The 26,370-nt window shown below is 39.8% G+C and overlaps 1 protein-coding gene across 1 annotated transcript in view; it reads right to left on the bottom strand.

The window, feature by feature from the left end:
• LOC126277935 (UPF0602 protein C4orf47 homolog) overlaps positions 1-26,370 on the bottom strand; it is a 138,861-nt gene that overhangs the window by 5,551 nt on the left and 106,940 nt on the right. The window contains exon 7 of the mRNA XM_049977520.1: positions 6,229-6,506. Coding sequence (XP_049833477.1) covers positions 6,282-6,506 — 225 coding nt within the window. The 3' untranslated portion in view covers positions 6,229-6,281. The remainder of the gene's footprint in view (positions 1-6,228; positions 6,507-26,370) is intronic.

Genomic DNA, 26,370 nt, shown 5'->3' with positions numbered 1-26,370 from the left:
GCTCTGTTATTTATTTATTTATTTCATGTTCTGTAGATCCAGTTAGTGAGTCAATCACAAGGATGTGGAACATGTCAAATTGTACAGGTTTAAATTTAAACTTACAATAAATACAAGGGCAATTCAATGGCAAATTGTATATAGTTTAAGTAAGACATACTATAAATACAGTACTAGATACAATGTCAGCTAGATAACATAACAACTATTTAACAGAAAAAGGAGTTTCAAATAAAGGTTAAAAATAAGAGCATAAAGTTAAATCAGATATTAGGCCTACAAGAGTAAATACAGGTACAGCCTATCTGTTGTTACAAAAAGTATAATGCTCAAATGATCAATAAAGTCAACTGAACTAGTTCTAGACACAATAAGTTTAGTGATGGTCAACAGGCTACCTTTATTGACGCAAACAGCATGGAGAGAGCTCACTTTACAAAGCATGGTATGCACAGGAACACACAGGGAAAGGAAGCTATGTGCAAACAATTGTTAAATACTATTAACTGCAACACAGTGGAAGGTCGTGCTGTAATCCCTCTGCCAGTATGCTTAATAACAAAAACGAAGAAAATGAATGGATCAGAAGTTTCAGTACCTAGATGCTCAGATGATTCTGTTTCTTAACCAAACAGAGATAACCCAATGGTTACATGTACTGCAGAAGAAGAAAAGGCAGCATTTCCACTCTGTGAACCTACAGCAACACCACTTGTGCACCTGCCTACATGCAGTGCGTCAAAATATCACTGCCAGCAGAAACACCAGCTGCAACAGCAGTACAACCCCTGGAGCCTACAGCAACAGCAATCTTATCCCCACCTGCAAGCAAGTCAATAGCTTCATCATCTTCAAGGGAATTGACAGCATCAGCTCAAGGTAAATCAACAAGCAAGTCAACAGTTTCATCATCTTCAGTAAAGAAGGAAGCATCTACTGAAGAAAAATCGACATCATCACAGAGAACAGGAGGTAAACGTAAAGTTGTGTCTCCTCCTCATCTGAAGGATTTTTTAACCACAGGCACGAGAAAGAAGAAACCACCAAAATAGGTAATAATCCAAACAACTTCTCCATTTTCCATCAAAACATAAGGGGAATAAGAAGCAAACTAGATCAATTAGAAGTTAACATAAATAACAAAAACTTTATGAACAATGCTCAGATCTTATGTTTCTCGGAACACCATATTACAGAAGGAATTGAAATGTTACATATAGACAGTTATAGCCTTGCCACCTACTACTGTAGAGATAGCATGAGAAAAGGTGGAGTAGTAATTTTCATTAAGAATAATTTAACTTTTAGATCTGTAGATGTAAGGAAATATTGCAGTGACCAACAGTTTGAAGTGTGTGCAATAGAAGTGACATTAAACAGTTCCAAATTAATAGTAGTTACAGTGTACAGGGCACCAGGAACCAATTTCACAGTCTTTATGGTTCAGTTAGAATTGTTACTATCAACCTTATTTTCTAAAAATAATGACATTATCTTACTTGGGGACTTTAATGTCAACTTCGCAATGGAATGCAACAACAAAGTAGAGCTCCAGAACTTGCTGAGTTCCTACAATCTTACATCAGTGGTTGACTTTCCGACTAGGATCACACCTGACTGTCAATCTCTGATAGACAATATATTTTTAGATGTAAATTTATACCAGAACTTCACTGTCACTGCAATAGTAAATGGCATATCAGACCATGATGGACAGCTCCTCACTCTACATGACTACAGACCTGTCAAGAAAGCAGTCCCATCCTGGAAGGCAATCAGACTTATGAACAAAGAGACCCTGGAATTTTTTAACCATAAGCTGCAGCATGAAGATTGGAATTCAGTTCGCAGAGTAGATGATGTTGATACAAAGTTCAACATATTCATAAATGAATTCCTATCCCACTTTGAAGAAGCTTTTCCTAAAAAGTTTGTTAGGAACAATATTTCCTCGTCCTTAAAGAAGCCATGGATCACAAAGGGTATTCGAGTGTCATGTAAATATAAGAGAGAACTTTATGTTGCAACCAGAGGGTCAAGGGACAGAGAATTAATCAGCCATTATAACATGTATTGTAAAATCCTAAAGAAAGTTATTCAGACATCAAAAGCACTGTATTATGTAAAAGAAATTGATAACTCCAATAATAAAATGAAGACTGTCTGGCAAATAGTTAACAAGGAGACAGGGAACAATAAAAAAAGAGCTGTAGAAAACTTCATAATCAAACATGAAGGGAATCTTGTGCAAAATCCTGAGATCATAGCTGAAATCTTTAATAAACACTTCCTGTCAGTGTCTGAGCAAATAGGCTGCAAGGGTTCTGTGAATGATGCCCTGACCTTTTTGCGAAATGCTTTCCCTAACAAAATCATCCAAATGCATATTAGACCTGTTACAGTATCAGAAATTGAAAGAACAATTGCCTCCATGAAAACCAAGAACTCCTGTGAAGTAGACAATATTTCTAGCAAATTGTTAAAGCAGTGTTGTACTTCTGTAAGCAATATACTGTGTCATATTTTCAATGCCTCTTTGCAGCAAGGAATTGTTCCTGATAGACTAAAGTATGCTATCGTGAAGCCTCTCTTCAAGAAAGGGGAGAAAACTGATGTTAAAAATTTCAGACCAATATCTCTCCTGACTGTGTTTTCAAAGGTACTAGAAAATCTCATGTATTCTAGAATTTTAGAACACCTACATAAATTCAATATTCTCAGCAAACATCAGTTTGGTTTCCGGAAAGGTCTGTCAACTGAACAAGCAATATATGCTTTTATAGATAAGGTTTTGGAATCTCTAAATGAGAAAATGGTGACAACAGGGTTATTTTGTGATTTATGTAAAGCCTTTGACACTGTGAACCACCAAATACTGTTACTGAAGGCAGACCATCTAGGAATAAGTGGTGTAGCAAATAACTGGCTTCAGTCATACCTGACAGAGAGGAAACAGAAAGTAGTCTTAGATAAGTCAGACAATTTGTGTGGTGGAATGATTTCATCGGAATGGAGAGACATAAATTGTGGAGTTCCACAGGGCTCTATTCTTGGTCCTTTACTGTTCCTGTTATTTATAAATGATTTACCTTATTCTTCAATGATTCAGTGCAATTTTACCATCTTTGCAGATGATACTAACATAATGGTTAATGGTCTTAAATGTGAAAATGTTCAAGAGTCTGTTAATACTATTCTTATACATTTAATGAAATGGTTTACTGCAAATGGTCTTTCACTTAACCTTAGTAAGACTAATTATATTCAGTTCACCCCAACTGCCAAAACTGAGGAAGAAATGACTGTTAAATATGCCACACAGGTCATAGAAAGAGTGGAAGTAACAAAGTTTCTAGGCGTGAAGATTGACTGTAGAGTAAACTGGTCCCATCACATTTTAGATCTTTACAAGAGACTCAACTCTTCAGTTTTTGCAATGCGAATCATCTCTGACAGTGCAAACTTAAGCATTAAAAAAGCTGCATACGATGGTTACTTCCATTCTTCGATGGCATATGGAATTATTTTCTGGGGAAATCAACCTCTTGCAAAGAAAATATTCATTGCTCAGAAGCGTGTTGTAAGAGTGATGTCTGGTGTAGATCCTAGATGCAGCTGCAGAAGCCTATTCCGGAATCTGGGAATTCTTACAACTACTTCTCAATATATTTACTCACTTATGTGTTTCATAAGTAAAAACACTGATTTATACAAATGTAACAGTGAAGACCATCAGTATAACACAAGGAGGAAACATGATTTCCACACTGAAGGTAAAAATTTGAAGATTGTGCAGAAGGGTGTACAGTCCTCTGGTATAAAGATATTTAATGCTCTTCCTCCAGAAATCAAATGTGAAATTGCCAACAAATCTACATTTAAAGAGCTTCTGAGGCAATTTCTTTTAGCCATGTCATTTTACAGTTTGGAAGAGTTTATGAAACACAGTGAGAAACGGCCTTAAAATAAGATGTATTATCATATAAATTGAACATTAAGCTGAACATTCTTGTCACATATGTAACCCTTTTAGTGTTAACTGCTTATATTTAACAGTCTGGGTTATATGACCTTTTCAGGTTTAATTTACTTTGTTTTATACCTGTAATCTGTAGGTCTAAGGATTCTCATTCCATTATATTGTGTTATGGATCATTGTAGTGGTTAAGTAACTTTATATTCTTTACCTGTAAACATAGTGTACAAGTACTTGTCATTGACAATGTAAAAATTGACACACACTACATCCATGTGAAATTGTCACAGTTGGATCCATGGTGTAAGAAATAAATAAATAAATAAATACATTTTCTTTCAAATATTCATCCACAGCATAAAAAGATTTCTCTGTCAGGTAATCTTTGAGAACTTTTTAAAATTTTGGCAGTTCTGTATGGACACATTTGATTTGTAGTGGGAGAGCATTGAACAGCTTAATGCTGGAGCAGTAAACTCCTTTTTGTAGCAGAGTGAGATGTTTCATTTTGAAATGTAGATTGTTTTTGTTTCTGGTGTTATAGCCATGGAATTTACTGTTGTCTTGCTCAGCAGAATAATTTTTGCACACAAAGGCACCAAAGGAAAAATATACTGTGAGGCAGTTGTTATGATACCTATCTTTCAAAAAGAGTGCCTGCAAGAGTGTCTTTGATGGACTCCACACATTATTCTGATTGCTTTTTTTTGGACGGTGAAAACTGTTTTTGCAAGTGGTTGGTTCCCCCAGAATATGATAGCATATGACATCAATGAGTGGAAGTAGCCAAAGTAGGCAACCTTAATGGTGTCAACTTCAGCCGTGAGATTTCCACTGGTACTTCTCTTTTTTGTTAATATTGAGCTATGTTTTCTGTTAGGAGTCAACAAAATAAAATTATTTATATTGTGTTCAAAAATGGTTAGTTATTGCAATTTGTCTTGACATGTTAACAAGTTCCTTGTGACCTACACTCACTTTACAAACTCACCATCCAAAGAACATGGGATATGTGGCTACCAGTGGTCACATAATATTGTGCCTGAGAAAACAGCAGCAGCTGTAGCTGGCTTCATGGCATTCACCATATTGCATTAGGGTTACAATGTTCTTCTGAAGGGCTAGATCCTACAACTATTAGCTTGGGATTATATTTACTGTCTCAACCAAATTTATTTAAGCTTACACTAATGAGTTTATTTTTATTCTTGTCATTAATTTCACTAGACTGAAAATAATTTCATACTGACTGCATTCAGTATATAGGGTGTTACACAATTTATAAGGGACCAATAGTGGGAAATGTGAAATAAAGTTTCTATAGTACTATGCTTCTTGTAGTATAAATGAACCAATGTATTTTGGAAAACTTCTATTGATTAGAAGAGTAAAAACAAATACTGTTAACTGAAATGTGGCTTCTCTGCTGTAGAGTAAATGTTCAGCGTGACAATCATCAGCTTCATTACTTAATGTACAACAATGAACCATTTTAGTCTGATTCTCTATAAGATTCTGCAGTCCCCTCTGATGGCATCAAATGCTGAAAAGATGTACTCAATATACTCATAACTATAGGTGAATAAGTCAAAAGGTTTGAAGTCAGGGGAGCACACAGGCCAAGGGCTTGAGCCTCCCTTCCTATTACTCTCTGTCTAAAGTTGTCTGCAAGATGAGACCTAGCCTGACTGTGCTGCAGCACCAACATTCTGAAACCACAAGCTACTGCACAGTTGCAAAGGAACATCCTCAAGAAGTTCAGGCATGGGATTGTCCAGAAAGTTCAAATAACAAATGATCTGGTAAGTAAGGTATGTGGTCCAGTAAGATGATCCCCAAAAATTGCAGCCCAAATATTCACTGATAAACATGTCTGTCAACTTCTGATACATGTATTGCATGCATTTTCAACACCCCAGTGATTGCTGTCCCGCAGTGGTCTAGCGGTTCTAGGCGCGCAGTCCGGAACCGCGCGACTGCTACGGTCGCAGGTTCGAATCCTGCCTCGGGCATGGATGTGTGCGATGTCCTTAGGTTAGTTAGGTTTAAGTAGTTCTAAGTTCTAGGGGACTGATGACCACAGCTGTTAAGTCCCATAGTGCTCAGAGCCATTTGACCATTTGATTGCTGTCCAAACTAAATTTCTCATTTCTGGCCACAGGTTCCTTGTACGAAAGACTCCAACTGTCTTCCTCTACAACCTCCCAAATTTTTAAATGTCGTTCTGTAACACCCTGTATAGAAGTGCTTACCTGCAATAAGAGCAATAATGATCAGCTCTTTTAATTTATAATCAAATTACAGTTTATTGTGTGTACACAATAAGGCCACACTTCCTCCAGTTCTCAGCATTTACACCAAAGTCTACATTATAATTGACAATAGATCTCGTCTGCATGCTCCTGATGTTCATTTGTGGATAAAATACGTTTGAAGACATCGTTCTTGGTACAGACTCTATTGGTGGGAAATACTTATCCTCTGAATGAGCAGGATATTTGCCAAAGGTGCCAGCTTTGCAACCACCATCCTGGGAAACACAAAATGTATCAGTCCACAAAATAAAAAAAATATTATGCACAAAAAAGAAATAGATATAAGTTTAAGTTAGCTCATGCTTCCAACACTTATTGGTAGAACAGTGTAACATTAAATGAAAAGCACAGTGTTGTGCAGGTTCTGTAGGATTAATCCTGTAGCTTTTCCTGTATTACATGTATTTTTTTTTAATTTATTGACAAAAATAGATGGGGTGTCTTAATGTGCACAATGCAACTGACAGGGAAAGTAAGGGTGCACAGTTTTAGAAACAGTATCTTACTACATCAACAGAAAGATGTTGGTGAAAGTAATAAACGACCAATCACAGGAGAAGCAACACACAATGTCTTACTTTTTGTAGGCTGGAAGCATCTATCAATATCCACAGAAATATTGTAAGCACAGAAAATTAATCAGCAATTGTAAGGTTAGTTTAGACAATATACAGCTTTCATTAGTAGCAGACTCTCGTCTGTTTCTAAACAGAGATTAATATACAGGATTATAAATACAAAGTCAAATAGGGGTAATGCAGGAGTAGGTTTAATAATGAATAAAAAAAATAGGGGTAAGCTACTACAAACAGCATAGTGAACGCATTATTGTGGCCAAGATAGACACGAAGCCCACGCCTATTGCAGCAGTACAAGTTTATATGCCAACTAGCTCTGCAGATGACGAAGAAATTGAAGAAATGTATGATGAAATAAAAGAAATTATTCAGATAGTGAAGGGAGATGAAAATTTAATAGTGATGGGTGACTGGAATTTGGTAGTAGGAAAAGGTAGAGAAGGAAACGTAGTAGGTGAATATGGATTGGGGCTAAGAAATGAAAGAGGAAGCCACCTGGTAGAATTTTGCACAGAGCACAACTTAATCATAGCTAACACTTGGTTCAAGAATCATAAAAGAAGGTTGTATACATGGAAGAAGCCTGGAGATACTGACAGGTTTCAGATAGATTATATAATGGTAAGACAGAGATTTAGGAACCAGGTTTTAAATTGTAAGACATTTCCAGGTGCAGATGTGGACTCTGACCACAATCTATTGGTTATGACCTGTAGATTAAAACTGAAGAAACTGCAAAAAGGTGGGAATTTAAGGAGATGGGACCTGGATAAACTGAAACAACCAGAGGTCGTACAGAGTTTCAGGGAGAGCATAAGGAACCAATTGACAGGAATGGGGAAAAGAAATACAGTAGAAGAAGAATGGGTAGCTTTGAGGGATGAAGTAGTGAAGGCAGCAGAGGATCAAGTTGGTAAAAAGACGAGGGCTAGTAGGAATCCTTGGGTAACAGAAGAAATATTGAATTTAATTGATGAAAGGAGAAAATATAAAAATGAAGTAAATGAAGCAGGCAAAAAGGAATACAAAAGTCTCAAAAATGAGATCGACAGGAAGTGCAAAATGGCTAAGCAGGGCTGGCTAGAGGACAAATGTAAGGATGTAGAGGCTTATCTCACGACGGGTAAGATAGATACTACCTACAGGAAAATTAAAGAGACCTTTGGAGAAATGAGAACCACTTGTATGAATATCAAGAGCTCAGATGGAAACCCAGTTCTAAGCAAAGAAGGGAAAGCAGAAAGGTGGAAGGAGTATATAGAGGGTCTATACAATATTTGAGGACAATATTATGGAAATGGAAGAGGATGTAGATGAAGATGAAATGGGAGATACGATACTATGTGAAGAGTTTGACAGAGCACTGAAAGACCTGAGTCGAAACAAGGCCCCGGGTGTAGACAACATTCCATCAGAACTACTGATGGCCTTGGGAGACCCAGTCCTGACAAAACTCTACCATCTGGTGAGCAAGATGTATGAGACAGGCGAAATACCCTCAGACTTCAAGAAGAATATAATAATTCCAATCCCAAAGAAAGCAGGTGTTGACAGATGTGAAAATTACCGAACTATCAGTTTAATACGTCACGGCTTATACTAACACAAATTCTTTACAGACGAATGGAGAAACTAGTAGCAGCCAACCTCGAGGAAGATCAGTTTGGATTCCGTAGAAATATTGGAACACGTGAGGCAATACTGACCCTACGACTTATCTTGGAAGCTAGACTAAGGAAAGGCAAACCTACGTTTCTAGCATTTGTAGACTTAGAGAAAGCTTGTGACAATGTTGACTGGAATACTCTCTTTCAAATTCTAAAGGTGGCAGTGGTAAAATACAGGGAACGAAAGGCTATTTACAATTTGTACAGAAGCCAAATGGCAGTTATAAGAGTTGAGGGGCATGAAAGGGAAGCAGTGGTTGGGAAGGGAGTGAGACAGGGTTGTAGCCTCTCCCCGATGCTATTCAATATGTATATTGAGCAAGCAGTGAAGGAAACAAAAGAAAAATTTGAAGTAGGTATTAAAATCCATGGAGAAGAATTAAATACTTTGAGGTTCGCCGATGACATTGTAATTCTGTCAGCGACAGCAAAGGACTTGGAAGAGCAGTTGAATGGAATGGATAGCGTCTTGAAAGGAGGATATAAAATGAACATCAACAAAAGCAAAACAAGGATAATAGAATGTAGTCGAATTGGTCGGGTGATGCTGTGGGAATTAGATTAGGAAATGAGACACTTAAAGTAGTAAAGGAGTTTTGCTATCTAGGCAGCAAAATAACTGATGATGGTAGAAGTAGAGAGGATATAAAATGTAGACTGGCAATGGCAAGGAAAGCGTTTCTGAAGAAGAGAAATTTGTTAACATCGAGTATAGATTTAAGTGTCAGGAAGTCTTTTCTGAAAGTATTTGTATGGAGTGTAGCCATGTATGGAAGTGAAACATGGACAATAAATAGTTTGGACAAGAAGAGAATAGAAGCTTTTGAAATGTGGTGCTATAGAAGAATGCTGAAGATTAGATGGGTAGATCACATAACTAATGAGGAGGTATTGAATAGGACTGGGGAGAAGAGAAGTTTGTGGCACAACTTGACTAGAAGAAAGGATCGATTGGTAGGACATGTTCTGAGGCACAAGGGATCGCCAATTTAGCATTGGAGGGCAGCGTGGAGGGTAAAAATCGTAGAGGGAGACCAAGATATGAATACACCCAGCAGATTCAGAAGGATGTAGGTTGCAGTAGGTACTGGGAGATGAAGGAGCTTGCACAGGATAGAGTAGCATGGAGAGCTGCATCAAACCAGTCTCAGGACTGAAGACCACAACAACCACAACAACAACAACAACAACAACAACAACATCCGTTTGACCTATGGCAGCGCCATTTAGTGGGCCAACCATAGTACCGTTGGTTTCCTCCTTCAAGCTAGACAAGTTTCATTCTTTGTAGTTTTTTCATTTGATGCTTATTTTGTGAGATATTTGGCCTGGTCACGATCAATGGACCACCCTGTATATTTGGTTCATCTATTACAGGAGTTTACAGCAAACGTGCTCCACAGGTGTGGTGAATGAATTAGTTAAATACCAAGCCGCTGAATAACTCTGCGAACGCCACACTGGCGCCCAACGTGGGGACACCAATGCACATTTCTTCACTTTAATAATTGAAATTGTGATCTATTACAGGTACGGGATACCAAAAAACTATTAATCATTGTTTATTTACTTGTTTCATGCGCATTGACATCTTCCTACCGTACTGCTGTACAAATCTGCATTTGCGCTAGTGCAAGCCACAAGAGTAACATCATATTAGCAGTGCAGTCCACAACTCTCAATCAAATCAGGTAGGAACAGATGCAACAATCATTGCGTGCAGACCAGTGAAAAATGAGTACTGTACTCTCTCCACCATCACAGGGAATAGAGTGGGGATATGTGTGGAGAATTATATAACAGAGGAAATTAATCCTGATGGAAATTCTTGGTGAAATAGAGACTGTTTTACATTCCTTGGGCCATTCCAGACCAATTACTTCAAGCTGCAGATCTGTGTGAACTGGGTACAGGAAGCTTTTTCATTATCCCATTCAGTTGTGCTACAACTTCTGATTTATTCCTGTACCTGTAGTGTCAGAAGTATAGGAGGGGCAGAGTCAGGCCAAAGCAGTAATTTGAATACATTATTAATAGTGAGTTGTTCTGAGGCAGTCTGACAGTATAGTCACAGCTTTTTATGAATAAATGAAGAAAATTAAAAGATCATGTGTGTTGAACACTTATTTCAAAATGTAGATACAAGAAATTTATATAGGAATGTTGTGCAAAAAAAAGATGCCTAGGAGTTCTCCGGTGATCATGTTACATGTGGAGAATAGAGAAGAAAACTGTAGAATTTCTTCCTTTCTGTGGCATGCCATGCCGTCACCTTCTGTCTTGCAATGAAACACAAGCAACTGACCAATTTCAAGCTGGTAGCATGTTATTTCATGGATGAACATGCAAGGAACAAAAGCAAGAACAAACTTTTCAATTAGCATCACAATATTAACATGATGTACCCTATCTTTCCAAAATGAAGGTACTTTGCTGTTTACTGATGTGTCAACTGTCCTGAATGAACTAATTCCTTATAAATGTCACCACTAGCAGACAAAGACCCTTCCATTCTGATTGTTGCATATTTTGAACACTTGCTTCCACATATATCAGATGTGCTGCACATTTTAAAGCTAGTGATCACAATTAGTGTAGATAAAAATTTTGAATTGGCAGATTCTGAACTAACAAAGCTAGACATTCATAAGAAGTTAATCATTCTGTTTGTGATCCATCAACTTAATGGTAATTTGCACACTTTCTTCTACTACAAATTAACTTAAGTCCTGGAAAGTGTGTGAACCCCGAAAACTATCATAATAATATGTGGAGACACGAATATTAGCACAGATATTGAGGGCAAAACGTTTAACAACTTCCTAAATGTTTTTGAACACTTACTGTGTGGCACAAATGGTAAAAACTGATTAAACACTGATACATGAAAGATCAGCATCAGTCTGAGACCATGGGCTTACACAGATTTTGATAGGGGAAAATGTAAAATATTTATATAAGGTCTTGGTCTCTCTGATTACAACTGTCACATAGTAAAGCTAATGTTTTTTTTTTTTTTTTTTTCCCCTAGGGCATTGGCAAATCAAACTTTGGATGAAGTATATAAAAAAACAGAGATAAGTTCTCTAACTTCTACAAATTACCGTATTTACTCGAATCTAGGCCGCACTCGAATCTAAGCCGCACCTGAAAAATGAGACCCGAAATCTAAGGGGAAAAAAATCCCAAATCTAAGCCGCACCTGAAATTTGAGACTCGAAATTCAAGGGGAGAGAAAAATTATAGGCCCCATCTCCAAATCGAAACAAAGTTGGTCCATTGCAATATGAGACACAATTTAGGTCGAATGAATGATGACACAGTTACAGTAGTTTGGTTCGAGTCGTAAAGTTAGCAGTAAAGCTTTAGCAGGTAGCCACTGCTATGCGTCAGGCGCTCCGTCTGTATTTATACGGGTACCCTTCCTTTTCCACGTGCTTCGTCTGGTTTGCATTGAATGCTTATTTTTCTTTGATCTGATAAGTGCACTTTTCTTTGTTATATGTGTTTACGTCACTCTACGCTGAAAATGCATTACTGTACTGTGTCATGCATTGACGCTTTCTGATAGAGTGTGTTTACGGCCTATCGCCACTCGCTGCATGGCTTGCTTTTGTGCGCGCTACCGCCACTTTGTTTTTTTTTTTTTTAAAAGTGAGGGGAGAGAGAGAGAGATCGTTTCATTAGCGAAACAATGGCAATAAACTGCTACTTATTGTTACTTAGACTGCTGCTGTCTGTGATAATGATGAACAAGAACCAAATAATAGACTGCGTATGATAGATGTTCTGAACGAGAGTTTAGAGAAAAATTTTCTCCGTTTGAAAAACTTTGCAGCCGCCTCTTCAGTACATTACATTCTACACAGAAAGTAGAATCATCTTAGATTTAAAAATCTAGTCAATTGCCGTGCTTCCTTTCTGACTGTATCACTATTAAGCATAAGAATAATACGAATACAAACATGACATGATATGTACACTCCTGGACATGGAAAAAAGAACACATTGACACCGGTGTGTCAGACCCACCATACTTGCTCCAGACACTGCGAGAGGGCTGTACAAGCAATGATCACACACACGGCACAGCGGACACACCAGGAACCGCGGTGTTGGTCGTCGAATGGCGCTAGCTGCGCAGCATTTGTGCACCGCCGCCGTCAGTGTCAGCCAGTTTGCCATGGCGTACGGAGCTCCATCACAGTCTTTAACACTGGTAGCATGCCGCGACAGCGTGGACGTGAACGGTATGTGCAGTTGACGGACTTTGAGCGAGGGCGTATAGTGGGCATGCGGGAGGCCGGGTGGACGTACCGCCGAATTGCTCAACACGTGGGGCGTGGGGTCTCCACAGTACATCGATGTTGTCGCCAGTGGTCGGCGGAAGGTGCACGTGCCCGTCGACCTGGAACCGGACCGCAGCGACGCACGGATGCACGCCAAGACAGTAGGATCCTACGCAGTGCCGTAGGGGACCGCACCACCACTTCCCAGCAAATTAGGGACACTGTTGCTCCTGGGGTATCGGCGAGGACCATTCGTAACCATCTCCATGAAGCTGGGCTACGGTCCCACACACCGTTAGGCCGTCTTCCGCTCACGTCACAACATCGTGCAGCCCGCCTCCAGTGGTATCGCAACAGGCGTGAATGGAGGGACGAATGGAGACGTGTGGTCTTCAGCGATGAGAGTCGCTTCTGCCTTGGTGCCAATGATGGTTGTATGCGTGTTTGGCGCCGTGCAGGTGAGCGCCACAATCAGGACTGCATACGACCGAGGCACACAGGGCCAACACCGGCATCATGGTGTGGAGAGCGATCTTCTACACTGGCCGTACACCTCTGGTGATCGTCGAGGGGACACTGAATAGTGCATGGTACATCCAAACCCATCGTTCTACCATTCCTAGACTGGCAAGGGAACTTGCTGTTCCAACAGGACAATGCACGTCCGCATATATCCCGTGCCACCCAACGTGCTCTAGAAGGAGTAAGTCAACTACCCTGGCCAGCAAGATCTCCGGATCTCTCCCCCATTGAGCATGTTTGGGACTGGATGAAGCGTCGTCTCACGCAGTCTGCACGTCCAGCACGAACGCTGGTCCAACTGAGGCGCCAGGTGGAAATGGCATGACAAGCCGTTCCACAGGACTACATCCAGCATCTCTACGATCGTCTCCATGGGAGAATAGCAGCCTGCATTACTGTTAAAGGTGGATATACACTGTACTAGTGACAACGTTGTGCATGCTCTGTTGCCTGTGTCTATGTGCCTGTGGTTCTGTCAGTGTGATCATGTGATGTATCTGACCCCAGGAATGTGTCAATAAAGTTTCCCCTTCCTGGGACAATGAATTCACGGTGTTCTTATTTCAATTTCCAGGAGTGTATATTCTTCCGCGTTTGCTGTTGTCTCACTCTAGTTTCATAGTTTATTAGACAGACAGGATTTAAATGAGATAGCAGCAAACATGAAAAAATTCATGGCAAAATGTTTATATGCATATTATTCTTTTGGTGACGAGAATACTGCATGTGATTCACAATTTATAAAAGTTCCTATTAGCAACCATCTCTTCTCACAGATAAGAAAAAATTCAGAACATAGAGTTGGCCATATTGGCAAACATCCCAAACAGTCTTGCCAGTCGGATTTTCGTAGTACATTGAAATGCTGATACATTCAAAGATGAACAATACGGAATTTGTATTTACTTCGTTGGATAATGTGTGAAAATGCAATGGTCGAAAGTCGGGGCGGATAAAATAGCTCATCTTCCACCTTTTTAAAAAAATTTATTTACTGACACAGAGGTTTTGGCAGCAGTATTTATTTTTGTGCCTACAAAGCATGCCTGTGTAGCGTTACATATATTCGACGGTAGAAGTAAGTTGTGGCGGTACCCACCAAATTTTTTTCATAATTTCCGCTTGCTTTGCACTCGCTTCTAAGCCGCAGGCGGTTTTTTGGATTACAAAAACCAGAAAAAAAGTGCAGCTTAGATTCGAGAAAATACGGTATTTAAATTGAAAAAAAATATGATAAGTAACCCCTTCAATAACAGCAGCTATGAAAACAGATGAATAACTGTGGATGTCAGAATATTCTCCAAGACACTTTAACCTCCCAGTTCATTACAATAATACTACTTTAACTCACAGTTTCTAGACACAAAAGCATTTACAGAAGGGTAATGCTTGCTGCAAAAGTATCAATCAATAATGGAATAATATATAATACAGAAAATAAAAATAAAGTAATTTGATTTTGTAGGTATATTCTGGTAGAATACAAATACTCTGGAATAAAAGAGACCACTCAACAAAAAACAGAAGCATTGGGTCATCAACAGGAACAATTTGAGCTCACAAACACACACACACACACACACACACACACACACACACACACACACACACACACCTATGCTTCTACATGGCACTGGCAGGACGAGCAGTGTTACACTGCTCCATTTCGACAGGTGGATTAGGTTGGTGCAGGGGTTGTGTCAGGAGAGATGGATAGGGGGAAAGAAAGGCAAGAGACAGTGTGAGGAGTGGGGGGAAGGGGGGTGGTTAGTGGCTCAGAGGGAGGCAGCTGGTTTGCCAGCTAGGCAGAGATGGCAGGTGCATGTGTTAGGCATGCAGAATACAGTTGTCAGGGCTGTTGTAGAGTGGCACATGCTGTGGGTGACTTGGGGATGTGAATTGGCAGGGTGCGAGAGGGCAGAGGAAGGTGAAATTGTTGGGTAAAGGGTGTGGCACTAGTGGGTTACTGGAGATTGAGGCCAGGACAGTCGAAGGAGTTAAGGATGTGTTGCAAGGATAACTACCACCTGCATAGTTCAGAGAAGTTGGTGGTGGAGTGAAGGATTCAGATCACACAGTTTTTGAAGCAGCCATTGAAACTGAGCCTGTTGTATTCAGCCGCACATTGTGCAGCTGTGTAGTTGACTTTGTTCTCGGCAACAGTTTGATGGCGGCCATCCTTCTTGGTGGACAGCTGGTTGGTAATCATAGTGATGTAAAAAGCTGTGCAGTGTCTGCAGCAGAGATGGTATGTGATATGAATGATTTCAGAGGTATCTCTGCCTCTGATGGGATACAATAAGTCAGCAACAGGACTAGAGTAGTAAGTGCTGGGTGGATGGACTGGGCAGGTCTTGTACCTTAGTCTTCCACAGGAATGTGATTCCCTGAGGAAAGGGGTTGGGGGCAAGAGTGGCGTAAGGATGGACTAGGATGTTGTGTAGATGATGTGGGCAATGTAACATCACTTTGGCAAGGTCTGGAAGGATCTTGGGTAGGATATCCCTCATTTCAACGCATGATGAGATACAATCAAAGCTCTGACAAAGGATATAGTTCAGTTGTTCCAGTCCAGGATGATACTGGGCAATGAAGGGGTGTTGCTTTGTAGTTGGTTCTAAGAGGTGGTGGGAGGATTGTCTGCAACCTCAGGACAGGTGTTTTCCATGATTTACCTACAACACTTCAGGCAAATTGCTCCTACAACAAGACCATGGCCCCACCCCTCTCCTAACAATAGTAGTGCTCCATCACTATCATCTTGATGTGAGAAAGATGATGGGCTATTGGCATTGTTTCTTCTCTACTTCCTTCATTGACTGCATGTTACTTAAATTAATTGTTATGACTGAAATTGTACAGGAGACTTCACAGATGTAACTTATTTGATACCAGTAATTACCCAGGAAACCAAAATACCATGAGTATGATACCAATATTCATCAAATTTAACCAGTTATATGTCAACCAGTTCCTCCACACATCATATTCCATCAAAACTTCTGGAGATGAAAAGACAGCAAATGTGAGCTAGTAACAACAAAAATTATAGATTTGACATTAACATAAATTATTTCCAATTGTTTTAACATGTCAACACCTCGTCAACCACATTCTCATTCCAAGTGGTGGTAAAGGTGTCTTGTCTACCCTTTCCCAATTCCCAAGGGTTTTTTCCCGATTTTAAGCCATATTCATAAAACTTTTTTCTCCAGGCATTTCAGAACTGCTTACATGTCACCACTTCCCCCTCCCCCCAACCCCCAAACAAGGTGCTAGTGGTGTCTTACCTCAACAGCATTTTTGTTCCTAGACCATGTTTGGTTGAAATTTCTCTCTGCATTCCAGAGTTACGATAACATGTCATCCCTTTCCTCCCCTGATACCACTCCATCCCTATAAGTGCTGTGGTATCTTAGCTCACAGCATGTTTTACCAGATAACAAGTGATATTTGGATCAGGTTCAATTGCAACTGCTCTGGGCCTCCTGGAGTTAAGCATACGTGTCACACCTTTGTCACCTCTACTCCCACAAATATCCCGTGTCTCTTCTTCCATCCCACTAACCGACCATTGCTGACAATAATTGCTGGATCACCATTCATAAGTTTGTTCAGTTGCAAAGCCTTTATTTGAATTAGTGTACCACCCTAAGAGTACAACCACCCCTTTTTTCCCCAGTCACTGATAGTGGCTCTCCCAACATCAAATACAGTAGCCAATTTGGTAACACTTTCACCAGTGTCAAACTGCTTAAGCACTTCCACTTTTTCTTTTAATGTACCATGTAGGAACTATGTATATATTTTGTGTATAGAGTATTAATTTACGAACAAAAAGCATGACCACAGCACTGTATATGCCTTCCAAATGTGTTCTGTATACTGTCTATAGAATATCCATTAACAATCGATTAACAGTAGCCAGACAAACTGTACTTTAACTACTGTTAAGCTGGTCAAACCTATTTAAATGATATTGATATGTGGTTAACTATGTATATGTTGTTTTACATCTTTGTCCCTACATGCTGTTACCAGTCGTTCTGAGTTCATTCACTTGTGTGTGTAAGCTAATATGTAGTGAAGTATACCAGTGAGAACCATTACAATAAGTTACATAATGTGCACAAGTTTATCATGTTCTCAATATCCATGGAACCTCAACAGGTTAAGGGCCCAGATACACAGATAACCGATTGTTAAAAGTATCAGGAATCGCTGATTAAAACTCACGTGTTGTGATTCAAAATCCAGTGTGCTGTTGTTCACAAAGAAGAATCATTCAAAGTGGAAAATATGGCGATGAATTATCTAATTAATGTGCCGAATCTAAAAGGACGTGAGAACTACAGAGATTGGGTGTTTGCTATTAAAAATGTGATTATTCTCAATGGATTAGTGAAGTGTGTCTCAGAAGTAGTTTCATAAGAAGATTCGAAGGCCAAAGCGAAGATAATTCTTATGATTGATCCATCTATAAATGTGCACACAAGAGAAGCAAATATGAAAGTGGACTTGTGGAAGAAACTTAAGTCAGTGTTTGATGACTCTGGTTTTGCAAGAAGAAGAAATTTATTGAGAACACAGATATCAACAAGTCTAGAGAAATGTGATTCAATAATGAGCTATGTGGACCAGATAGTAGATAATGGTCAGAAATTATGTGGAATAGGTTTTTCTATTAATGATGAATGGATTGGTTCAGTACTGCTAGCAGGATTGCCAGAAAAATATGCTCCCATGATAATGGCAATTGAGCACTCAGGAATTCCAATCACAATGGACACGATCAAAAGTAAGCTTCTTGGCATGGAAGAAGAGGTCACCACGACTAGTAGTGCTTTTAGGGCCAAAAGTTGGCAACTGATGATAAAAAATGTGTTATGCAAGAAGATATAGTGAAAAATGTCAGAAAATCACAAAGGCAGCCCAAACCAAATAGAAGATTTGATGATTACAAGGTTTATTTTTCTGCTGGAACTTTAGATCAGCTCGAGGATCCAACAACCATGCAGGATGCCCTTAGCAGACCTGATGCATAAGAATGGAAATGTGCAATAAATGAAGAGATACAGGCATTTGAAGAAAAGAAATGCCTGGGAAGTAGTAAACGTACCACAAAGTGCAAGTGTTGTGCAGTGTAAGCGGGTGTTTAAGAAAAAAATCAACAGTGATGGTGAAGTACAGCATCATGCTAGACTAGTGGCAAAAGGATTCGCCCAGAAAACTGGAGTTGATTATGACGAGTCCTTTTCTCCTGTGGTAAGGCATTCAACACTTAGACTTCTAATGGCTTTATCCATTGAACTAGATTTGAACATTGCACATCTTGATGTTAAAACTGCTTTTTTAAATGGTATTCACAAAGAGGATATTTTCTTACAACAATCTGAAGGATTAAATCTATATAATGATAAAAGAAAGGTTTTGAAGTTAAAAATGGCTATGTATGGTTTAAAACAATTATCCAGAGTATGGAATGAGAGAGTAAATGATGTCTTAAGGTGTCTAGGTTACAAAAGATCTGATTTAGAACCTTACTTGTTTACAAAACATTATTGCTTAGTTACTATGGTAGCTTTATATGTGGATAGCTTCTATATTTTTTCAAATGACTCAAGTGAGACTGAATTTTTGAAACGTAAGTTAAGTTCAGAGTTCAAAGTAAAGGATTTAGGACTGGCTAAAAATTGTTTGGGGGATGGAAATCAAATATGATAAAGCTATTGGAGTATTAGCTTTAAGTCAAGAGAACTATATTGATCAGTTATTGAAAAAGTTCAACATGATAAATTGTAAAAATGTAAAGACTTCTGTTGAAACAAAGCTTGATTTTCTAAATGAAAAAGAAACTAAAACTAGTGATGTACCTTATCAAGCCCTAATTGGTAGCTTAATGTATTTATCAGTACTTACAAGACCTGACATCTCTTTCAGTGTGAGCTACTTAACCCAGTTCAATAATTCTTATACTGCAAACACTGTGTTGGTGTTTTTACATGAGCAATTCGACATGCGGATCATTTCACTCAGGTTTCCAGGTCTCTTCAATGATGGACAAAATTGGCCCCCCAGTAGTCCAGACCACAATCCATGTGACTTTTTTCTTTGGTGGACATATTGAGCATGTGCTGAGTTAGAACAAATCTCCATGGATGGCTCTTCATTGCAGTATATGTTCCTGTCAGATTTTATTGACAATAAAGTTTATATTTAAAAAAAAAAGGGTAACACATTTCGTGTGCCACCCTGTATATGTATCGTTGACTGTGTTTTACATCTTTGTCCCTACATGCTGTTCCCAGTCATTCCCAGTTCATTTACTTGTGGGTGTAAGCTAACATGTAACAAGATGTACCAATGTGAACCATTACAATAAATTATATAATGGACAAGTTTATCATCTTCTCAATATTCAAGGACCCTCAACAATTACCCTGAACTAGGTAGCAACACAACTACATGCAGTTAGCTATGTAATTCTCTTGTTGTAGAGTAGTGTGCATGGTATAAACAACTTTGCCACTTCCTCATGTTGCTACCACTACATTGCCACTATCTCACATCACTAGGCTACATTTCCTTGTGGCTGGTAATCCTATATAGTAACTGTATTTGTATATATTCAGTGCATTTCCAAATTCAAACAGATAACACCCCCAATTAGTTTGCAATACTGGTGTTCTACTGTATTAGTATGGAAGAAAGGATTAAACATTTTGAGGATTGTATAAGTGTTGCATTGTAGCTGTTACTCATAGTTGTGCTTGCATTTGAGTAAAATGAAAAGAAATGTGTGTTTGGTTTTACTGGCTTGAAGACCCAGTTCAGGATGTTTGGCCAACTTGTGCAAGTCTTTTTATTTGATGCCACTTTGGTGATTTGCACATTCATGATGATAATAAAACGATGATATGGACAACGCACCCATCCAGGCTCAAATGGACAAAATTCAACCTAGCTGGGAATTGAGCTCAGAACCCAGTGATCAAGGGACAGCTGCACTAACAACAAGAACATAGCTACAGACACATGTCATTAGGTTTGTTATGATGAGTGGTGGTGACTACTAAAATAAAATGTGGATTTCTGAAATTATAAAATAGTGTTAAACTGACATTACATAATTTACAGTTCAGTGTGGCACAAATTTTATAATAACTGTAAGTGCAGTAATGTTAGCTACCCTCAAATGTCTGCCTGTGATCTGCAGCTGCCCTTGCATACCACAATCAAATGCAGCCTCATTAAAAGCCTCCCATGTTCTACATGAAGAGGCATGATTGTACTCATTATGTTGCATTATATTACATAGAATATATCAAACAAATAAAGTTTTTTTTTTTTTTTATAAAAGTGATGAAGTTCAAAAACCAAAGAGCATGTAAGCAACAAATTAAACCCACATACAGCTTTGAACAAAATACTTTATTTTTCCGACTAGGAAAAGAAAACTAACTGAACTAAGAATCAAAGAGTAAAGGCTTAAATCTAACATTTGCTGCACTTCTACATCTACATCTACATCCATACTCCACAAGCCACCTGATGGTGTGTGGCTGAGGGTACCCTGAGTACCTCTATCGGTTCTCCCTTCTATTCCAGTCTTGTATTGTTTGTGGAAAGAAGGATTGTCGGTATGCTTCTGTGTGGGCTCTAATCTCTCTGATTTTATCCTCATGGTCTCTTCGCAAGGTATACGTAGGAGGGAGCAATATACTGCTTGACTCTTTGGTGAAGGAATGTTCTCGAAACTTAACAAAAGCCCGTACCGAGCTACTGAGTGTCTCTCCTGCAGAGTTTTCCACTGGAGTTTATCTATCATCTCCGTAATGCTTTCGCGATTACTAAATGATCCTGTAACAAAGTGCACTGCTCTCCGTTGGAGCTTCTCTATCTCTTCTATCAACCCTATCTGGTACAGATCCCACACTGCTGAGCAGTATTCAAGCAGTGGGCGGACAAGCGTACTGTAACCTACTTCCTTTGTTTTCGGATTGCTTTTCCTTAGGATTCTTCCAATGAATCTCAGTCTGGCATCTGCTTTACCGACGATCAACTTTATATGATCATTCCATTTTAAATCACTCCTAATGTGCACACCCAGATAATTTATGGAATTAACTGCTTCCAGTTGCTAACCTGCTATTTTGTAGCTAAATGATAAGGGATCTATCTTTCTATGTATTCGCAGCACATTACACTTGTCTACATTGAGATTCAATTGCCATTCCCTGCACAATGCGTCAATTCGCTGCAGATCCTCCTGCATTTCAGTACAATTTTCCATTGTTGTAACAACCTCTCGATACACCACAGCATCATCTGCAAAAAGCCTCAGTGAACTTCCGATGTCATCTACCAGGTCATTTATGTATATTGTGAATAGCAATGGTCCTCTGACAATCCCCTGCGGCACACCTGAAATCACTCTTACTTTGGAAGACTTCTCTCCATTCAGAATGACACACTGTGTTCTGTTATCTAGTAACTCCTCAATCCAATCACACAATTGGTCTGATAGTCCATATGCTGTTACTTTGTTCATTAAATGACTGTGGGGAACTGTATCGAATGCCTTGCGGAAGTCAAGAAACACGGCATCTACCTGTGAGCCCGTGTCTATGGCCCTCTGAGTCTCGTGGACGAATAGCACAAACTGGGTTTCACACGACCGTCTTTTTCAAAACCCATGCTGATTCCTACAGTAGATTTCTAGTCTCCAGAAAAGTCATTATACTCTAACATAATACGTGTTCCAAAATTCTACAACTGATCGACGTTAGAGAGATAGGTCTATAGTTCTGCACATCTATTTGACGTGCCTTCTGCAAAACGGGGTGACCTGTGCCCTTATCCAATCCTTTGGAACGCTACGCTCTTCTAGAGACCTACGGTACACCACTGCAAGAAGGGGGGCAAGTTCCTTCGCGTACTCTGTGTAAAATCGAACTGGTATCCCATCAGGTCCATTGGCCTTTCCTCTTTAGAGAGATTTTAATTGTTTCTCTATCCCTCTGTCGTCTATTTTGATATCTACCATTTTGTAATCTGTGCGACAATCTAGAGAAGGAACTACAGTGCAGTCTTCCTCTGTGAAACAGCTCTGGAAAAAGACATTTAGTATTTCGGCCTTTAGTCTGTCATCCTCTGTTTCAATACCATTTTGGTCACAGAGTGTCTGGAGATTTTGTTTTGATCCACCTACCGCTTTGACATAAGAACAAAATTTCTTAGGATTTTCTGCCAAGTCAGTACATAGAACTTTACTTTCGAATTCATTGAATGCCTCTCGCCTAGCCCTCCTCCCACTACATTTCGCTTCGCATAGGTTTTGTTTGTCTGCAAGGCTTTGGCTATGTTTATGTTTGCTGTGAAGTTCCCTTTGCTTCCACAGCAGTTTTGTAACTCGGTTGTTGTACCATGGTGGCTCTTTTCCATCTCTTACGATCTTGCTTGGCACATATTCATCTAACGCATATTGTACGATGGTTTTGAACTTTGTCCAATGATCCTCAACACTATCTGTACTTGAGACAAAACTTTTGTGTTGAGCCATCAGGTACTCTGTAATCTTCTATTTGTCACTTTTGCTGAACAGAAAAAGTCTTCCTACCTTCTTTAATATTTCTATTTACGGCTGAAATCGTCGATGCAGGAACCGCTTTATGATAGCTGATTCCCTGTTCTGCATTAACATGCATGGAGTAAACAAAGTATGCATCAATGGCAACTCCCACATTTCCACACAGCCCCCCCCCCCTTCCCCTTAAAGTGCAGAGCATCCAGGATAAATGGGTACTTAAACTTGACTTGTTTCCCCGCTCTCGTATTGACAACTTGCTGTTGCGAGGATGAGGGAGCCAGCATGGGCTGTTGCACTGTGGTTCCCTGTCCTCTTGGCATGGGTTCTTCTGTCATATCATGCATAGTGAGTTCCAAACTTTGGCCGTTACCATTCTATTCAGTGTCATCATACTCCAGTTCTGGTAATACCCATGCTGGTTTTACCTTTTCTGTAGGCACTCTAATAGTTTTGTTGTTCTGTGAGATGTCCATAGTATGTGTGTTGCTTCATACTATTTGATAAGGTCCAGTATATGGAGACTGTTGTGGTGCTCTGACTGAATCTGTCAGGAGCATGACATGTGTACAGTCTGCCCATGCATTATGCACGAAAACTTATCACTCACCATGTCTAGATACTATAGGGCTTCTTGTTTTTTCAACATGCTGATGGATTTCACGTATCAGTGATGACAGGTTTGTTGGCATTGGTCAAGTGGTGGCAGATACATAATCTGCAGGGATTCTCAATGATTCCCCATACACCAATTCCACCACTGAGGAACTGATGTCCATCTTGTATGCGGTCCGTAATCCAAGGAGAACCAATGGCAATGCTTCTGTCCAGCTTCTCTGGTGACACATGAGAGATGCCTTCAATGCCCAGTGCCACCTCACCACCATATTATTGCTTGCTGGATGGTAGCTTGTTGTATGGTAGTGCTGGAACCAACATAAATTAGCTGTCTCGTTGAACAGACTAGACTTGAAATAGCGACCATGAGCTGTTGTGATATGAAGGGGGCACCCAAAGTGATCTAGCCATTGACAGACAAATGCCTTTGCCACCATTTCTGCTGCTATGTCAGTGATTGGAATGGCCTCCACCCATCTCATGCATTTGTCTACCATTGTTAACAAGTATTTATAGCCATCCAAAACTGGGAGTGGACCCACTAAGTCGAGATGGACATGGGCAAATCTTGCTGTCAATACTGTGAAATTCCCAATTTCCTCATGAACATGCTGTCCTACTTTGCAGTGCTGACACTGTAGGCATGTCTGAGCCCATTCCCTGGCATCATTTTTTATTGATGGCCAGACGAAACATGCTGTCAGTACCTTGATCACGGCACTTGCCCCTGGGTGTGCCAGGCCATGAACACTGTCAAATGCCACCTTACGAAATTGTTGTATGGGCATGACTTCTTTCTTGATATATCGCACCATAATATAAGCCTTCTTCCTGGCATGAGTATCGGCTGTAAGTGGAACCCTTTCGTGTGATCCAACAATAGCTTCTGTGGATCCAGATCCGCTTCCTGCAATGTCATAAGTTCTTCATAGTTTATTGTGCGGGTCACACTGCAAACATGAGAGAAGTAATCTGCAACCAGATTCTCTGCACCTCTGATGTGCCTTATATCCGTGGTGAATTGACCGACAAACTCTATGTGCCGGAACTGCCACAGTGAGCACTTGTCGTTCATGTTACTGAAAGCTGACACTATAGGTTTATGATCAGTGGAAACTGTTACTGGCCTGGCTTCAATATAAGGGCGGAAATGTTTGACACTTTCATACATTGCTATAAATTCTTTGTCATATGCACTCCATTTTGTCTGTCAGAGTTGCAACTACTTTGAAAAGAAACTAAGAGGTAGCCAATGTCCATCGACTTGTTGTTACAAGACTGCACCAACTGTGACCTGGTTGACGTCTACAACAATACTCAATGGTGCTCCAGGTATGAGGATTGCGAGCAACACTGCCTCCTCTAAGCTTCTTTGTAAGTCGACAAACGCTTTGGTCATTTCTGGTGTCCATTGCAGCTTTTTCTTTCCTGTGGTATTCTTGCCAGCCAGGGCATTCATAAGCAGGGCCTGTGTTTCAGCACTAATTGGTAAATAACACCGGTAAAATTTACCATACTGAGATAATGCCTAAGCTGTTTGTAGTCTGCAGGTTTGGGTAGGCTGCACAACATGTTGATCTTCTCCGGTAATGGCTGTATGCCATCGGGGGAGACTATATAGCCAAGAAAAGTTAATTGACTCTTGCCGATGATTCATTTGCACTCATTTAACACTACTCCATATTTGTCAAGCCTCTGTTGTACCTCCTGAATATGTCTATCATGTGATTGCATATCCTCTGAGACTACCAAAATATCATCCAGATTAGCATAACAGAAAGGCAATCCCTGGAGCACATCATCAATGAATCTTTGCCAGGATTGGGCCACAATTTTGAATCAAAATGGCATAAACAGAAATTCGAATAGCCCAAAGGATGTGATTGCTGCCATCTTTGGCATGTCAGCCGAAGCCACAGGAATCTGATTGTATGCCTTACAACAATCCAGTACTGAGAATACTTTCACATCTGCTAGAGCATAGGTAAACTCTTGAATGTTTTGTATGGGGTACTTTTCCGGCATTGTTCCCGTGTTCAATCAGTCATAGACACCACAGGGATGCCATGAGCTGTCTTTATTGTGTACCAGGTGGAGAGGGGACACTCAAGAAATGCAGACTTTCTAATTATTCCAGCCTGGACCATTTCATCAAGTATTGCTTTTGTCTCCACTAATCACTCTGGGGACAATCTGTGGGTGGACATGTCTTGATACTGGCAGATCTGGGGTGGTGCTATATAATGCACTATATTATGGTTAACTACTGGAGTCTTTATGGCTTCTTGTGAGGGAGACTATATAGTTGCGCTACTGACTCCTCCTAAAGCAGCCTCTGCCACACTGCACCGAAAACCTTTTATCATGCCCCTATTTGATATGGTAGCACAAGAGTTATTTGTCAAGTCCATAGTGGGTGAAAAATGAGACCAAAATCTGTGCCTAAGATCGGTTGTAAAATATCTGCTACTACAAAATTCCACTTATAACAGCTAAATAAACGAATGTCTATTACAAGCTCTTTTTAACCGTACATGTTTATACTTAAATTGTTAACTGCTATCAGTTTCAAAGGCTCCCACTTGTCCTTCTTCACAAAGGTCAGGGCTGGCAAGGTACTCACTTCTGAGCCAGTGTCTACCAGGAAGTTGAGGCCTGAGAGTCTATTCACCACTTGTAATCTGTGCAATGTTAGCTTACACTCCCAAGGTGATGGAGAGTGGCATAAAGCTGCAGCATACAGAAAGCCTTCAAGTGCCTTATCTTGATTGTACGTGTTGCTGCCTGCTGTGACCTGGTTCCTCATTCGTATACGGCAC

This window comes from Schistocerca gregaria, chromosome 1 (assembly GCF_023897955.1).
Source record: "Schistocerca gregaria isolate iqSchGreg1 chromosome 1, iqSchGreg1.2, whole genome shotgun sequence".
Taxonomy (NCBI): domain Eukaryota; kingdom Metazoa; phylum Arthropoda; class Insecta; order Orthoptera; family Acrididae; genus Schistocerca; species Schistocerca gregaria.
This window is presented reverse-complemented; position numbering and strand designations above follow the sequence as displayed.